Raw genomic sequence first — 14,963 nt, 5'->3', positions numbered from 1 at the left:
ATGTTATTTTTTTTGTCTACACAATATATTTGTTAAACGAAACGAAAGGAAGCTAACTCCAATGCTTCCGGAACGTGATACACCAGAATGACTACCAGGAAGACATACAGAAATTGTTTTAAATTATACTCGATTTATCTACTGCCTGTTACGAGACAATCAAGTGGAAAAAGAATTTTGCAGAAATATGGAAATTTATAGGAAAAAAATATGATTTACTGTCGTTTTACTTCCGTCTTGTTCCCCTCACTATTATGAGTGTATTTAATTTTCAATTGAATAGCTCCCCATGCAGCATCCTCATACTTATTGAGACCCACCCTTTTGTAATATTTGTGCATCAGCAGTCGATCCGAGATTTATTTTATAGCAAGGCATGGTTCGACTATATTTCAATTTACAAATACGATCTACGCACAATACATGGAAGAGGCAACAAAAATATATGGGGGAGGATTAATGTAATGGCTGTCAATAGCATGTGCTGATTCTTTTTTCATACTGTCTATTGTGTCATCAGTTTCATCCCCTCCACGTCTACCATCTTTAGAAATGAAAATTTATAAACAAAAAAAAGGAACTAATCTCTAAAATGTACTTACTCTAATACCAAATGCTTGTGGCTCTTTGTTGATAGTATATTGCATATTGTCAAATATCAATTGTATATCACCGCTGGCACCATAATAATCCACAAATAATTCATTTAAATACTCTCGTAATGGCACAACAACTAACTGATGCATAACACCTTCCAGAATGGAATCGAGATTCAAAAATTCATCCTTTTTAAGACTTAATCGTGCATTCTCAACCTCTTCATCAAATCGCTTTTCGCCATGCTTAGCCAGGAAGTTCTTCATTCCATTCATAAATTGTCGCATATTACGCATAACTTTTTGTGGTATTTTCTCTTTGGATTCGCGTGTACATGCTATAAAGTTGTGAATATTTTGTCCGAAAATCGATGTCTCATCCTGTGCAAGTGCTAATGTGTATGCCTCGATGGCACCGCTTGGATCATTGTGCTCGGCTTTGTTTCGTGGATGTTCTATAATGAGAAATTTAATTAAAGAGATGAGATGAGTTTATAGGCATACATTAAAGAAATCTGTTGACAAATGCAAAATAAAATCAATATTACAATCACTTAAATAGTAAATATGACCTAAGATGTGAGATTAGAGTCTTCCCGCCTGAATATTAATCATGTGAGAAATATGCGACGTAATTTATTTCAATGAATATCAAGACATGACTGACTGTATGACACAGAAAAGTAATTACTATCATCATCGTGTTCGCCATACCCTTAAATACAGAATAAATTCTCATCTTGTTCCTTTACGACTTGTTTATTTACTAAATATTACTTCAGTCTAAATGCAAACAATTTCTCTTAGTATGTAAGTGGAATTAAAGTCTTAGTTATGCGTAGAATTTTTTGTTTTTTTTTATTCCCTATTTCGTACTTACAACCGGAAGAAATTTATGTTGTATTTACACAAATATGTGTAGACAAGCCATGATCATGATATCTATTTCTCCGAATAAAGTAAACATTCCTTGTTCACATATTTATTGGGTCGTTTATAAATGATGTGATTCAATGATTATTTGATTCAAAAAATTTTAACGGTTGTCAAAAATTTGATTTATTTTAACGAAATTTGGTCAATAATGTCGAAATAATGTTTAACGGTGGTCTAAAATTTGAATTTTTTAACGAAATTTTGTCAAGTAAAATTGCAGTTCGTGAAAGTAATCAAAAGAAAATTCACTAAAAAATCAATTAAAGCAATGGAATTAAACTAATAAGAAGGTAAGAACTAATAATATGAATTGAAATCTACCAGATAAAAGAGTTCAATCGATGAAAATGGATGGATTTAAGCTAATTTAAGATTTTTTTCCAATCAATAACATTTTCCTCTTTTTAACCAAATTGATCAATGATTTTTGAATTTTAAAAAACCGTTACGAAAACTATTTTAAGTTTACAAAGCTGCAGTTTGACATCACAAGTGAACAATCCTCAATTACATACTCAGTTTAGAACTTTTATTTGCCATCAATGACACAACTCGTATTAGATTACTGACCATTGATTAACAGACGATTTTGGTTTCTAATACACACAATATAATATTTATAGGGATGAAAAGTCATTTTGCTTTTCATCACTGATACTCGATAAGAAGACAGAAAAGAAAAATGAATTTGGGGAATTGTGGATGGAAGAGAACGGAAAAAAATACACAATTTTGAAGATGAGAAAAATTTGTGAAACAATAATCGAATTTTGTGATAAGCAACATTACAAATAATGATAAAAGAATGGGAAAGTTTTATGTCTTCTCATTCAGTACGAACATTTATATTTATATCTTTGTTGAATTTTTGCTTCTTGTAACTTATTAATGAATTTTCTGAAGAGTAAGAATGCTGAATCTCAACAAACAAAGCGATTTTAAGAATCTTTTCAATTTTTTGAAAATTTTAGAAATTTCCGTTACAAAATTTTTTGAAAAAAATATTTTGCTGAATTGCGCTGAATAATTCAAATTCAAATAATTTCCGTTATTTAACGACAATTTTTCAATAAATTGCACTGAATAATTCAAATTCAAATAGTTTCCGTTAATTAACGACAATTTTTCAATGCTGAATGATTCAAATTCAAATAATTTCCGTTATTTAACGACAATTCTTGATTTTTGAATTTTTTCTTCAGCATTTTCAGCTAAACAAATTTTCCTTCCTTCTTCTTTCATTAAGTTTGATTTATATTTTACATTAAAAGTTTTCATCGCTATGACTCTTTATGTTTCTTTCTCATTCAACATAAACTCAGCATCTTGCGGTGAGATTGTTTATTGAGAAAATATAAGTGCCATAAAATTGTGGTCGTCTTAATTCTGATTTAATCCCTATTTTTTGCCTTCATAAGCATGTATGGTGCCGTTTTTATATTGAAAATGCTCTTTTTCCCTTAACGACTCACTCCAAATGACTTCATCATTGCCCATTATTACATATTATTTTCATCTTCTTTTCCCTCCGCTAAAAATACATTGTACCATAGCATACACTATGGCAGGGGTGGTCAACCTTTTGTTTTTTGAGGGACAACTTGATGTTAAGGCTTTATTGAAGTCGCACACGGCATGCGATTCATGGCATTTATAAGAATATTTCCCGCGACCCCCAGGTTGTTCACCCCTGCACGATGCTCTTAAATCAATAGACATTGCCTGAAAGTAATGCTTTTTTCGTTGTGTAGGCATATAATGTTGAGAATATCGTGAATCTTCTACGTTGATGGGGGAAGCGAAAAAGATGTGGAAAAAAATTTCACAACCTTTTACTTCCTTCATTCATAAGACGAATGCTTTACATCTGCATGTAACCACTGCTGCTGCTATTGCCATTCTACTACTTCGTGTAAGTGTCAGACACATGGAGATGAGAATAAATCATATTCAAAATGCTCTGTGAAAGCACAAATGTTCTTATTGTAAGTAATATTATGTTATGCAAAAAGTGTTTTATGCACATTGTTTTCCTTAAACACCTGCTCAAAATTCTTAATTTTATGACATCAAAAAAAAAACTCATCGCATTCGGTAACTATATGATGTCGTTTACACTCCTACCCTTGAGCATCAGCAGCAGCAAGCAGCATTACTATAATACCACATTTGGATTTATATTTTATAATAATTTTCTCCATGGAAAATTGCTTATGCTCTTATTATTTATCCACAACTTAAAGAATGATGATGAAAGGTAGAAGAAGAAGGAGGACTTCCATGGTGATCTAAAAGCTTTTAGTAAAACCACTCATAATTTTCATTACTTTATATTTAAACTTCCACGATTCTATGGTGTGAGGTTTTTATTTGTTTATGACTGCAATTTTTATGGACTCATCCACAAATCGATCCTAATAAATTTTGTAACGACTTCGGTTTAAAATAATTTGCTCAATAAATTTTGTGGGGGAAATGGAGTGGCCTTATGACTTATTGGATTGGGTTAAATTTTAGTGTTGTTTGCACAACTATAGCCAATTCAGATTGAATAGTTTGAAAGTAAATTCGAAATTTCGAAAATAAGTTTGAAATTCGAATTTTCGAAATTAAGTTTGAAATTTGAAGTTTTGAAAATAAATTTGAATTTTCAAATTTTCGATAACAAAAATGAGTTCGAAATTCGAATTTTCGAAAATGAGTTCGAAATTTTAAACTTTTTATTGCCTTTATTGTCATCATGCCTATTAGCAATAGTTCTCAAACGGCAGAATATATCCAACAAAAGCCCTTAAACCTGGAATAAATTACAATATAAAACCAAAAAATGTGATCAGGTGCACAACATCAAGCATGGAAGTCAACAAAATTTTCCCTTATCTCCCATGCATTTTAACACCATAAAGTACGACAAAGTCTCGAGTATCGTTAATTGCATTTGAATTACTTTATAATTGATTTTTATCATTATTAGCTGTCTATAAATAATACAGTACATAAAAGAATAGATAACAACTGCTATTTTAAGGTGTTATAAGAGACATTTAAACGTGTATAAGCTCTTCATAAGATGTTAAATTTATAGGACAGGCATATAGTACGTGTCTTATGGTAAAATATTTACTGCACTCATAATTCAAATTTTTCGCGATACTTTTGCCTTCCTTATTTTTATTTATTTTGCTTCCCCTTTGAGAAAAGCTATTGAATTTATGGTGTTTGAGGCATAAATTTACTTCCCTATCTGCTTCATGCTTTTTAATATTTTTATTGCAAAAAACATAAAGTTTAAGTGCTCGTAAAAACACTGGTTGGTGGAGTACTTTTTTTTTTGCTCAGTTCCACAACAACCATTCTCGACTTTTACTTGCTTCCTCGTTCTCTGGCTCTTCAACAATTTTTGATGTTTTTGTTTCCCTTTTTTTGTGATCCCATCTCAATTGAAAAACATAAACTAAGAGACTGTGAACGAGATATGAAAATAAACTGCAAAACATTGACATTGTATAGAAAAGTTCTTGTTGCGTTTAGTCTCATAAAAAAGTCAACAAGACGTATTTGTTGTGTTATAATATTCGTCGATTGTTTTTACTATAAATTGTTTGTGGACAATTGTTTGTTTTTGAATGTTTGGGTCAGAAAAACAAAGCATAAATTGTAATTTACAAACAATTTTAACGTGTTTCTCAAATTCTAACTTTTAACGTCTTTTTGAAATTTAAAATTTCAATCCATCAACACAAACTGAACTTATCCTTTTAGTTTTGTTTTGTTTGTTAGAAAAACGTGGAAAATAATTGAATTCATTATTTAATCAAATTCTAGCAAGATTAATTAGCAGCAAATTAGCTTAAATGTAAGTTAACATCATAACTAAGATGATAAAAGTCAATTAACATGAGAATTAATTATATTTTTAGCAAAAATTGAGAGCCAAACATCCAAACATCAGTTACTCATTGAAAACTAAGAATAGACCATAACATTGGGCGACAAGTGATTGTTACATCCGGATTTTTTCCGGTTTAAAATATTTATCATCGATATTTACAGTAGACAGAGTACTTAAGGGATGCCAAGTATAGATTATAGACAAAAATAGATTGTGAGTCATTAAGTCTTTATGACGTAAAAGAAGGAACTAAAACTTTTCTTATCACTTCCCAAAAATCTCAAAATTTCTTGTCGTATCCAGTTTCTAGTACAAATAAGGATCTAAACAGAAGAACTTTAAACAAGGTAATCCTTCAGAACGTCCCACAGTGCGGCATTTAGAATGTTTCCATTTAATAAGCAAATGTGTATGACTCAATTATTTTTTTCCCTCTTTTTTTCCCAACTCAAATCCATCTTTCTGTTCTCCCCATTAGATTCCCATAAGAGGAAGAACAGTGTAATAGCTTTATAGCATAGTACGTGTGCAGGTAGAAGATTCAAAAACATATAAACATTTATTTTTTTAATGAAATAAAGTAAAAGGTAGCAATAATTTTGCCATAGACAGAAAAAAAATATATTTATGTCCATAGCAGACGTCCTTCCTTTTTCGTGTGCACTTTACCACTTTACCAAATTAATAAACGAGAGAAAAAAACGAAAGCAGAAGAAGTGGCAAATAAAATAAAATAAAAAATGCTGAAGAAGCATTTACGACTTTTTTTTCTTGTTGTTCTATGTTGCAATAAGCTTTGATCCCCAAGAGAGTCACATTTAAGCACAAAAAAACTTTTTTAACAAAAAAAAAAAAAAAAATTACTCAAAAGGGCACAAGAATCTGCTTATTAGTTTTTATGACTGCGTATTATGTAAATTAGGATAAATTTTCAAAGATTATGCTATTTAGCAGAAACAATTATCATAAAGAAGAAGATAGATAAAAAAAAAAGAGAGAGAATCCAACTCCGTAGAGAAATTTCTGGACATGTATAAACATGAAGTTCGTTCTACTTACTTATCCTTCTGATAATATCGTCGACGAAATCCTTGATGCGTATTTTGAGATCAAATACAAATCCACTTTTTTCCTTCATTTCCTTTCCTTTGCTGTATTTTAGCTTTTTAACTATTTTGTCATCATGAGCGAATGTTTGGTCGAAACCGGGTTCAAGAATCTCAATGTACGTATGAGCTATACCGTCATTATTTTGAAGCTTGAAGAATTCAGCTATTACTGCAGTATCGTCGGACATTTTTGTATGCTTTTTGTCATCATTAAAGTCTTGCAACTTCCATTCAGGTTCAATTTCTGGGAATTGCTTCTTTCTTGCACGTAAATTTTCATTGAATTTCTTGCAATTTTCAATACTGTAATTTGGATTTAAGCAACAATGCTCAAGTGCTGACTGAACTTGATAAAATCTAGTCTTAATATCAACATATTGATAATTAAGTGTCGATTTTAGGTATTCAGGATCAATTGGAGGTGGACACATAAGCACCAAAGGATAATAAGGCACATCTCCATCAGTTTTTGCATCCTCAACTGACTTAATCTCTTTGATATCATCAGTTGGATCAACTTCTTTCATATCCACAACAACTGGTACAGTCTCCTCAATATCATCTTGAACTAAAATCCAACCGGGAAAGTCAAGCTTATTCCCTTTAATTCGTCCACGTTTGTTTACATTCGAATCAATAATTGATTCATTTGCATCATCATCAATTTTGCCATGTGAATGACATTGACTTCCACAACAATATTTATTGTCACATCCACTTTTTATGTCACCCTTATCACGGCACTTCCTTGTGCTTTCTCCTGATGATTCGCCATAAACATTGTTTAATGCAAGCGTGATATTATTTAAAGCTTGGCGTGATGCCGTAATTTCAGTTCTTGGCACAACATCAATTTCATTTCTCAATTCAGGCTGCTCTGGGTCTTCATCTGTTGCTTTTAATCCAAACCATTTGAAACGTTGCTTCTTTTCGACTTTTTCCTTCACGACGATATCGCTGTTTAGTAATAACTTTTTGAACCACATCGCGGTAATTTGATTTACGGTTTCGACCGGATTCTACAAATCTTTTAAATCGAAAATTTCTCATTGACACAAATATTAAACGTTAATTAAACCATCAGATGATGAAATCTTCAATCATCTAAAAGTAGAACTTTTTTTTTTTGCTAACTCGATTTTTTTCACTTAAGAGGTTAAATGCACTAAACTGCATCCAATAATTTCCAAAACGATACTGAATGTCTTTTTAAATGAAAGTTTCTCATTATAATTTTTTTTTTGTCATGCATCTCATTGTCTCTACCTAAATCCCGCACCCAAAACAAATCTCATCTCATTGTTCTTCCTTTTTTTAGAAACTTTTTTTTGTCTACTTAGTCTAAATAAGCTTATCGATGAGAGTATGGATGGGAGAATGAGAGATGATAAGGTTTTTGGGGACTGTACACTTATTAAGTAACACTCATAGGAGGAAGGGAGGGTATGAGTGGTGGTCGATGGAACTTTGGGTACGCCGGATATCAAGAGAAGGCTGGGGATTGTCCAAAATGTCAATTTTCCAGTTACCTAACCTGCAAACTAACCCCGTCTGAAATAGTTTATGACGCATCATAAACAATCCTTTTTGAGAATTTTTTGAGAATCACAGAGACAGTCTATTGAGACAGACATGCAAATATTGGCTATAATAGCAAAAAAAGGATGATGTAATTGCTACCTAATATTGGCTGTACCTTAATTTTCATATTTATAGCAACAACAATAATATTGCAAATAAATTCTAATTATGTCTGTTTATGTCTTAAAACTTTCAAGAAAAGGGACGGATCGAAAGCTTAAATTAATTATGGTACCCAATAAAAAAAGTATATTCTTAAGTCAATTATAATATCCAATTTTAAGGGTATTATGAGGAAGAATTATTATCATAGTTATAGACAAGGATCTACGTATAAAATTTTCTAGGTATTTTCTGTTTATATTTCCACAATATCGATAAAATTTATTTGTTTTGTAGTTGCAATATGGATTTATATGGCCAAAATACAGATAAGATAAAAAAAACATAGTAAAGAAGACATGGAAATGTATTGTTGTTGATTTTTGGAAATGTTATGAGCTTGGTATATCGGAGAAAGTTCAATAAATATCATGTTTTTGACAAGACATATGGTTTAATAGTTGAAGCTTGTTCCAATCCATATGGGTTATTTTTAGAATGATTCTTGGCATTTACCCCTAACAGACAAATATACCACTTTTAGGTACCGTAGTGGTCTTGTAATATGAAAGCATTTTCTTTGTCTGATAGGGTGCTTACTTCCTTAAATGTGGCGCACGTCAATTACCATGCAGAGAGAACGTCTAAAGCCGGCTCTATCCTTCAAGAACTTCTACCAGTTCGGATTGTTAAGGACTTTAGCGACACTAAGCTTATTATTATACAGAACTTTAAAACATTACCCAAAGTCAATTAGAATTTTGTATGAAAAAGTTGATCCCGAATAGCACAAATCAACTAATCGATCAAATTTGACCCCAGGTTGGCGTGACACTTACTTGTTGTCGGATTCGGTTTGATTGATTCGATTGATTAGAGAACTGGCGGCCGGGGACCAGATTTTGGACCAATTAATTGATTGGCGCCATTCAGAGATTAAAGTTAGCCCGACTTAATTCAAAATTCAAGCACCAGAACTACCCCAAACTTTGCAATGATAATACCGCAACAAAGTAACTCATGTTACAGTATAGCATGATATGCAGGTGAATCTACCAGGACTATAGTATGGATCCTACGTCCGAGTGATTAAGCATGGCACCGAAAATCTGCAAACCCTTCTCTTAGGACGGCAGTTCGATTCCCACTAGAAACTAACATCTCAATCATTAGAAACCTTGTTGACAACATAACAAGCTTTCACACAACGCTCGCGACTCTATACCGCCACATTTCAAACAAATTTATTTACCATTTGAGCATAGCAGACAGTAAGATTAAATTATTGCCAGCTTTTCAATAAAATCTGAACACATTGTGTCTTTTAGCTTCCAATATTACGCCAAGATATTGTGAAATTTATTGAAATAATTCAATTTAAATTTATCCTGTAATTGCATTTATATGAGACAATAAACTTGAATTTATAGTCATCTAATCTGTTCAGGCTGACTCGTTTCGCTAGACATCCAAGTTATGAGTATTATGCACATGATTATATTCAACTTAAATAATTCTATAAATAAAGTTACTCACTTAAAATTTCTCGATCTTTAAAGCATCCGCTTCGATGTCTTAAGACAGTCGCGACTTTATGTGTTTGAAGTAGTGGATTTCGCTGTATTGTATTGACATTGCTTTTTGAAATGGCACTAGAATCTTCGATAATTGTTTCGTCCTCAGATATTGCTGGTCGACATTTTGACAAATGAATGGTGCTTGAATCTAATTATGTGCAAATGAGAGGGATATAGATATAAATGAGCATAAAGCTACAAATGTAAGATGTAAATAATGTCTTCTTACCCTCCGTTGTCGGAAAGAATGAATCCCATTGTGAACTGTCCCATGGTTCAGAGAATAAAGTTCCATCTTCTGACCCGCCATAAATTGACTGCTGCTCGATTACATTATCATAAGATGATAATCTTTGAAACTTGTTGCTTCCATCGCTTTCGAATGTTTGCCATGTCGATGGTATATTTGATTGAGTCGTTGTCATGCCACCCTTCAGATTAATATCAGGATATTTTTTAGCAACCAATTTATAAATATTAGATTTTTTACTGTTCATTAAGTATGAATCGACGGTTATTGAACATTGATTACGTTCAATTGTATTGAATTTTTGATGTTGTAGATGCTTATTGTTAGTATTTTGATAATGTAGAGTATTTTGAGGCGTTATTTGTCTCAAATTTCTTGTTGAGCCATTTTCCGATGACTCATCATTTTTGTCAACAAACTCCCAACTGCTATCGACTGTCCATGTTGGATCTAAACGATGACGATGATTTTGATTATTTACGGACTTATTTATTGATTTTAAATGGTCTAATGATGCGGCAATAAACGATTGTTGTTGAATACCCTTCTCATGTGCCATAGGGGACGATGATGATGATATATGGAAATTTAAATCTTCAAATTGTCCCTTTGGTGGTTCTGAATATCGATGAAAACTTGGTAGTGGATTTAATTTTGGCTCACGTCGAACAATTTGTGGAAACACTGGTACAGCATCAACTGGATCTGAATAGAAGGGACTCTTTTTATTACTATCAAAGATTGATGGTATTTTTGGTTGTAGTGGTGTGGAGCTGTTTGTTGTTATGGCAATTTCACTTCCAATTAATGCTGGTGTCATAGATGAAGTCGGCGTAAATTGTTGGGGTGGAGATATCACCATAGGCGTTGATACTTCACATTCCTTTGATGTATTATTGTTGACGATATTGTTTTGGTTATTTTGGTCAAATGCAATATGTAGACTCGAGCGTGAATTATTCTCTTGTGTCCATAAATCCTCATAATCACTAATTTTATCACCTAAATTACTACGACAATATTCCATGTAGACGGATGGTGATTCCAATATATCTGACTCTTGATAATGTTTTGACTCCTTCCGCCTACTGCTTCCATTATGCCGTTTACTGCGGATACTTTCATTGGTCTTGAATGGATTTATTGATGATGACTTGCCAGCTTCCCATTTTTGTAAACTTGAATCACTGTTTGTCTTACTTTCACCGCCTTCCGGCGATAGACGCTCAGATATAATTGGAACCTGTTTAGTATCGAGATAAATTATCTATTTAAAAATGTAATCAGCACAGTACATAATAGTTATGTATAATGAGTAGTAACAATGACAATAATAATAAATATTACTTACATTTCGCGGTGGTATTTCAATTTCAGACGTGTGATGTTGCTGTGGTTGTTTATGTTGACTTTTTTGCTTTGCAACATTAAATGTGACGGTGGTAGTAACAGTGAAATTATTATTTGTCTGTACTGTATTTTGCTCAACAAATGGACTTGTTGGCGTACATGGTTTAAGCCATCTCTTTGGTGGTACTGGTGCTCTGTAAATATCCAATTTTTCAGTTAAAAATGCAAAAAAATATGATAAGATCAAATGACAGCATATAATGTTTTTTTATCGCATTTCGCCGAAATAACAAGACCCGATAGATTGACATTTCAGCATATTCATGTACGGGACAGCATTTGCCTTTATAAAATATGAAACTTTATAGCTATAAAGTGCTTCTAAATTTAATAAAATATTGTCATTGACCTTGAAAATAATGTCTTTAACTTTCTTTTATGAACCATCGGAAGCTGCGTCTTGATTGAGGAAAAAATGCGACAAAAGGATTCCATAATTCCCTTAATAATCTGTTGAGCAAATATTTTCATGCTCGTCGTTATGGTCGCTGTTAAAAAAAATTTGATATTGCATATTTTTGTCATATTTACCTGCCAGCAATCGCTAAATTTAATGTATTTGGAGGAGTGGGACGCGTACGATGAACAAATTCCTCATTGAGATTGTCATCCCTTTTGTTTATAGCATCATTCGATACGATATGGTGTTGAAAATCTGCATTTGTATCGACCGTACGATTTTGAAGTAATTTTTGTTGTTGTGGCAGTTGTTGCTGTGAAGTGGAGGAAGAAGTCATAGAGAATGTTTGAGCTTTAAACGTACTCGTTTTTCCAATAATGCCCGACGGACTGTTTAGATTGCTAATCGAATTGCTATTGCTTTTTAAATTGCAAAAATCTGAACTGGGACTTGCTATAAAGACATTATCAGCTGATTGTGGACTCAATATTGTTGATGCACCGCCACTAGCTGGAAAGCTACCGAGACTAGCTGTATCGGATGGTGTATCTAACATTTGCTGATTATTGTTATTGTTATTTTTGAAATTAAGTTTATTATTTGTGAAAATACTGTTCTTTTGTTTCATTGAGCTGAATTCTGCCATTGTACATATGCCACTTGTATCAGTCGGTGACTTAATCTGACTATTTAATGATGTTTCATCTTCCTGAAGTGGTGATGCAACTGGACATCTCCAAAATTCTGGTCCTAGTAATGCTAATGACATGAGACGTTGTCGATTCTTTGCATCTCTGAGACATCGCGGAAGTGATAACTGTACGGGCAATTCATCACAACAATTCGAGTAGTGAGCAACGAGTGCAGGAATTGAATCGAATTTAAAACGCGATGATTCAAGATTTAATAAACCATTATTCGATTGAATTAAATAATGTTCAATGTATGGACCAGCATCCTTTGGTAATCTCACTGATATTGCCATTGTATTCTTCTGACTTGAACCACGTACAATGAACGTGCCAATCTCTTTTCCTTGCAATAAATGGACACTTCCTCCACGTTGTAGTGATGGTAAAAACCAAACGGGATGAGTTCGTAATAATCTTTCCATTAAACTTATATCACATTGTGGACTTGGCGAACCGGATCTCTCCGATTCACTGCTTGATGTTTCGCCTTCGGCCAAAACACCTCCATCTGAACTGCTCTCTTCGGCCGCCGATTCTAAAAATTCTTTCGATAAAAGCAGTTCCTCATCATCTGATTTTTCTTTATTTATGTCCATTGCTAACTCGTCTGGCTTAATGTTAATGTTCTCAACGTCATCATAAAAACTTTCAGGTGTATGTTGATCTTGTGGCTCTTGGCTATTATTGTTGTCTTCAATCGACCTACACATATGAAAAGAATAAATGATGAAGAGAAAGAGAAAAGATGCTGATAAATTTTTATATTCTTATAGTGGAATGTGTAGCATGACAACAAACAGTAATAAGCCCGATCGGCATAAGTTGGAATGTTGTCGGCTTGGCAGTGACAGTTGCTTGGTGGACGCTGGAACCAAGTGGCTTGCTGGATGTTTAGAAGCCGCTGGTATCGAGTTACTGCCACTGTCAAGTGATTGGAGCTTGAATCATCCGTTTGACTGCCATATGGACAGCATCTCAACATGTGCCGATCGGGAAAATACTCAAGAGTTATGGAATCGTCGTCCGTAAAAAAATTGTATACAAATTTTTTAACAACGCACATATATCATAAAAAAGTGGATATAAGGAAGGTATATATAAAAGATTCTGTACAACATAAGCGAACAGCATCCCCGTTTAATGGCCATTCTTTTCATGATCCCTAAAAAAAGTTGTTGTCCATAACTTGTTTGGGGATGAAAGGGGATTATAATGCAAATGATGCGAGTTAAGTGTTGCTGTTATGAATAATAGCATCTATTTCCTATGTAATTAATCTACTTGAAACATAATCCACACGAGATGATGATGATGATTTTCATCCGCATTTGTGAGGGGAGAAATAGGGTACAGTTGAAAAAAGAGACAGTTCAAGAGATCACAAAAAAAATGGCATTAAATTTCAATTTCCATTACAAATCCCCTTCTGATCTTACTATGTAAAAAGCACCGGAGAAAAGATAACAGGTCCAGTTTTTGAAATGTGAAAAAGCATGTTTTATGTTTCATATACACAAAAAGCCAGCACGCAATAATCAAAATATTGTGTTTTTTGCAAGCATATTCACACCAATCAAAAAAATCAAAATATTTGAACTATAAAATGCATGTAGGTATGTTTATGACTTTGCACAGGCTAAATTTAGATCTAAATGGGAAATTTTCGTACTTTTTCTCGATAAATTTTCTTTGATTTGCTTACTGCGATGAAAAAATTGATCTTTGGACAAAAATTCTGTTTATTTCTTTGATTTTCACTAGATTTGACATTATTGAACTATTCTGATGCATTCCACATCTTAATGGGTGTCAATTGATGTCACTATGTATTAATAAACTGCTTTTAATAGACTAAAAACTATAAATTTTCAATTTTTATATTTTTGAACACAATTTTTCTTTTTTAACGTTTGTAAACAAACAAAAAGAAAAAGTGCGGTAAAATTCAAATTTTTGAAAAATTAACGTATTTTATTCTCATTGTTCTAGATTGATTTAAACTTAGATAAGCATAATTTCGTGGGTTTTTCTCAAAAGAGATTCATAAGCACGACAAAGACTGGTTCAACGTACCCAAAAAAAGTCACGAATAATTTAAAATTCCACTTAACTCGGTTCAGCATACTCAAAGCGAATATCCAAACTAATATTATTCAAAATTCAAACGAACCAGCGCCAGTATGTAAAAAATAAAGACGTAACTCGAGAGTCATTTACACATGAACATTCATTGAGCTTCCAATTTTGTAAAAAAAAAAAAAGCAATTTAAATTCTTCGAAAAAGGAAAAAGTAATCATACATAGATCTACCTATTCATACCTAATATACAGTGTGAATATAAAATGAAAATAAAGAGAGACAGAAGTAAAGTTTGTGCACGAAAAAAAGAAGAGGATGAATGAAAAATTGCAAAAAAA

At 32.6% G+C, this 14,963-nt stretch overlaps 1 protein-coding gene across 5 annotated transcripts in view; it reads right to left on the bottom strand.

The window, feature by feature from the left end:
- Positions 1 to 14,963, bottom strand: part of spri (Src homology 2 domain-containing protein sprint) — a 34,942-nt gene that overhangs the window by 10,427 nt on the left and 9,552 nt on the right. For 4 of the 5 annotated variants that reach the window (XM_070642422.1, XM_070642426.1, XM_070642425.1 and 1 more), the window contains 5 exons: positions 11,985 to 13,247; positions 11,395 to 11,587; positions 10,023 to 11,310; positions 9,753 to 9,941; positions 603 to 1,051 (listed from right to left, as the gene is read on the bottom strand). In XM_070642422.1, the coding sequence (XP_070498523.1) occupies positions 603 to 1,051; positions 9,753 to 9,941; positions 10,023 to 11,310; positions 11,395 to 11,587; positions 11,985 to 13,247 (3,382 nt within the window). The remainder of the gene's footprint in view (positions 1 to 602; positions 1,052 to 9,752; positions 9,942 to 10,022; positions 11,311 to 11,394; positions 11,588 to 11,984; positions 13,248 to 14,963) is intronic. The other variant, XM_070642423.1, reaches the window with a different exon arrangement.

This window comes from Chironomus tepperi, unplaced genomic scaffold (assembly GCF_022539635.2).
Source record: "Chironomus tepperi strain 1889 unplaced genomic scaffold, CSIRO-AGI_Ctep_v1 contig_298, whole genome shotgun sequence".
Lineage (NCBI taxonomy): Eukaryota > Metazoa > Arthropoda > Insecta > Diptera > Chironomidae > Chironomus > Chironomus tepperi.
This window is presented reverse-complemented; position numbering and strand designations above follow the sequence as displayed.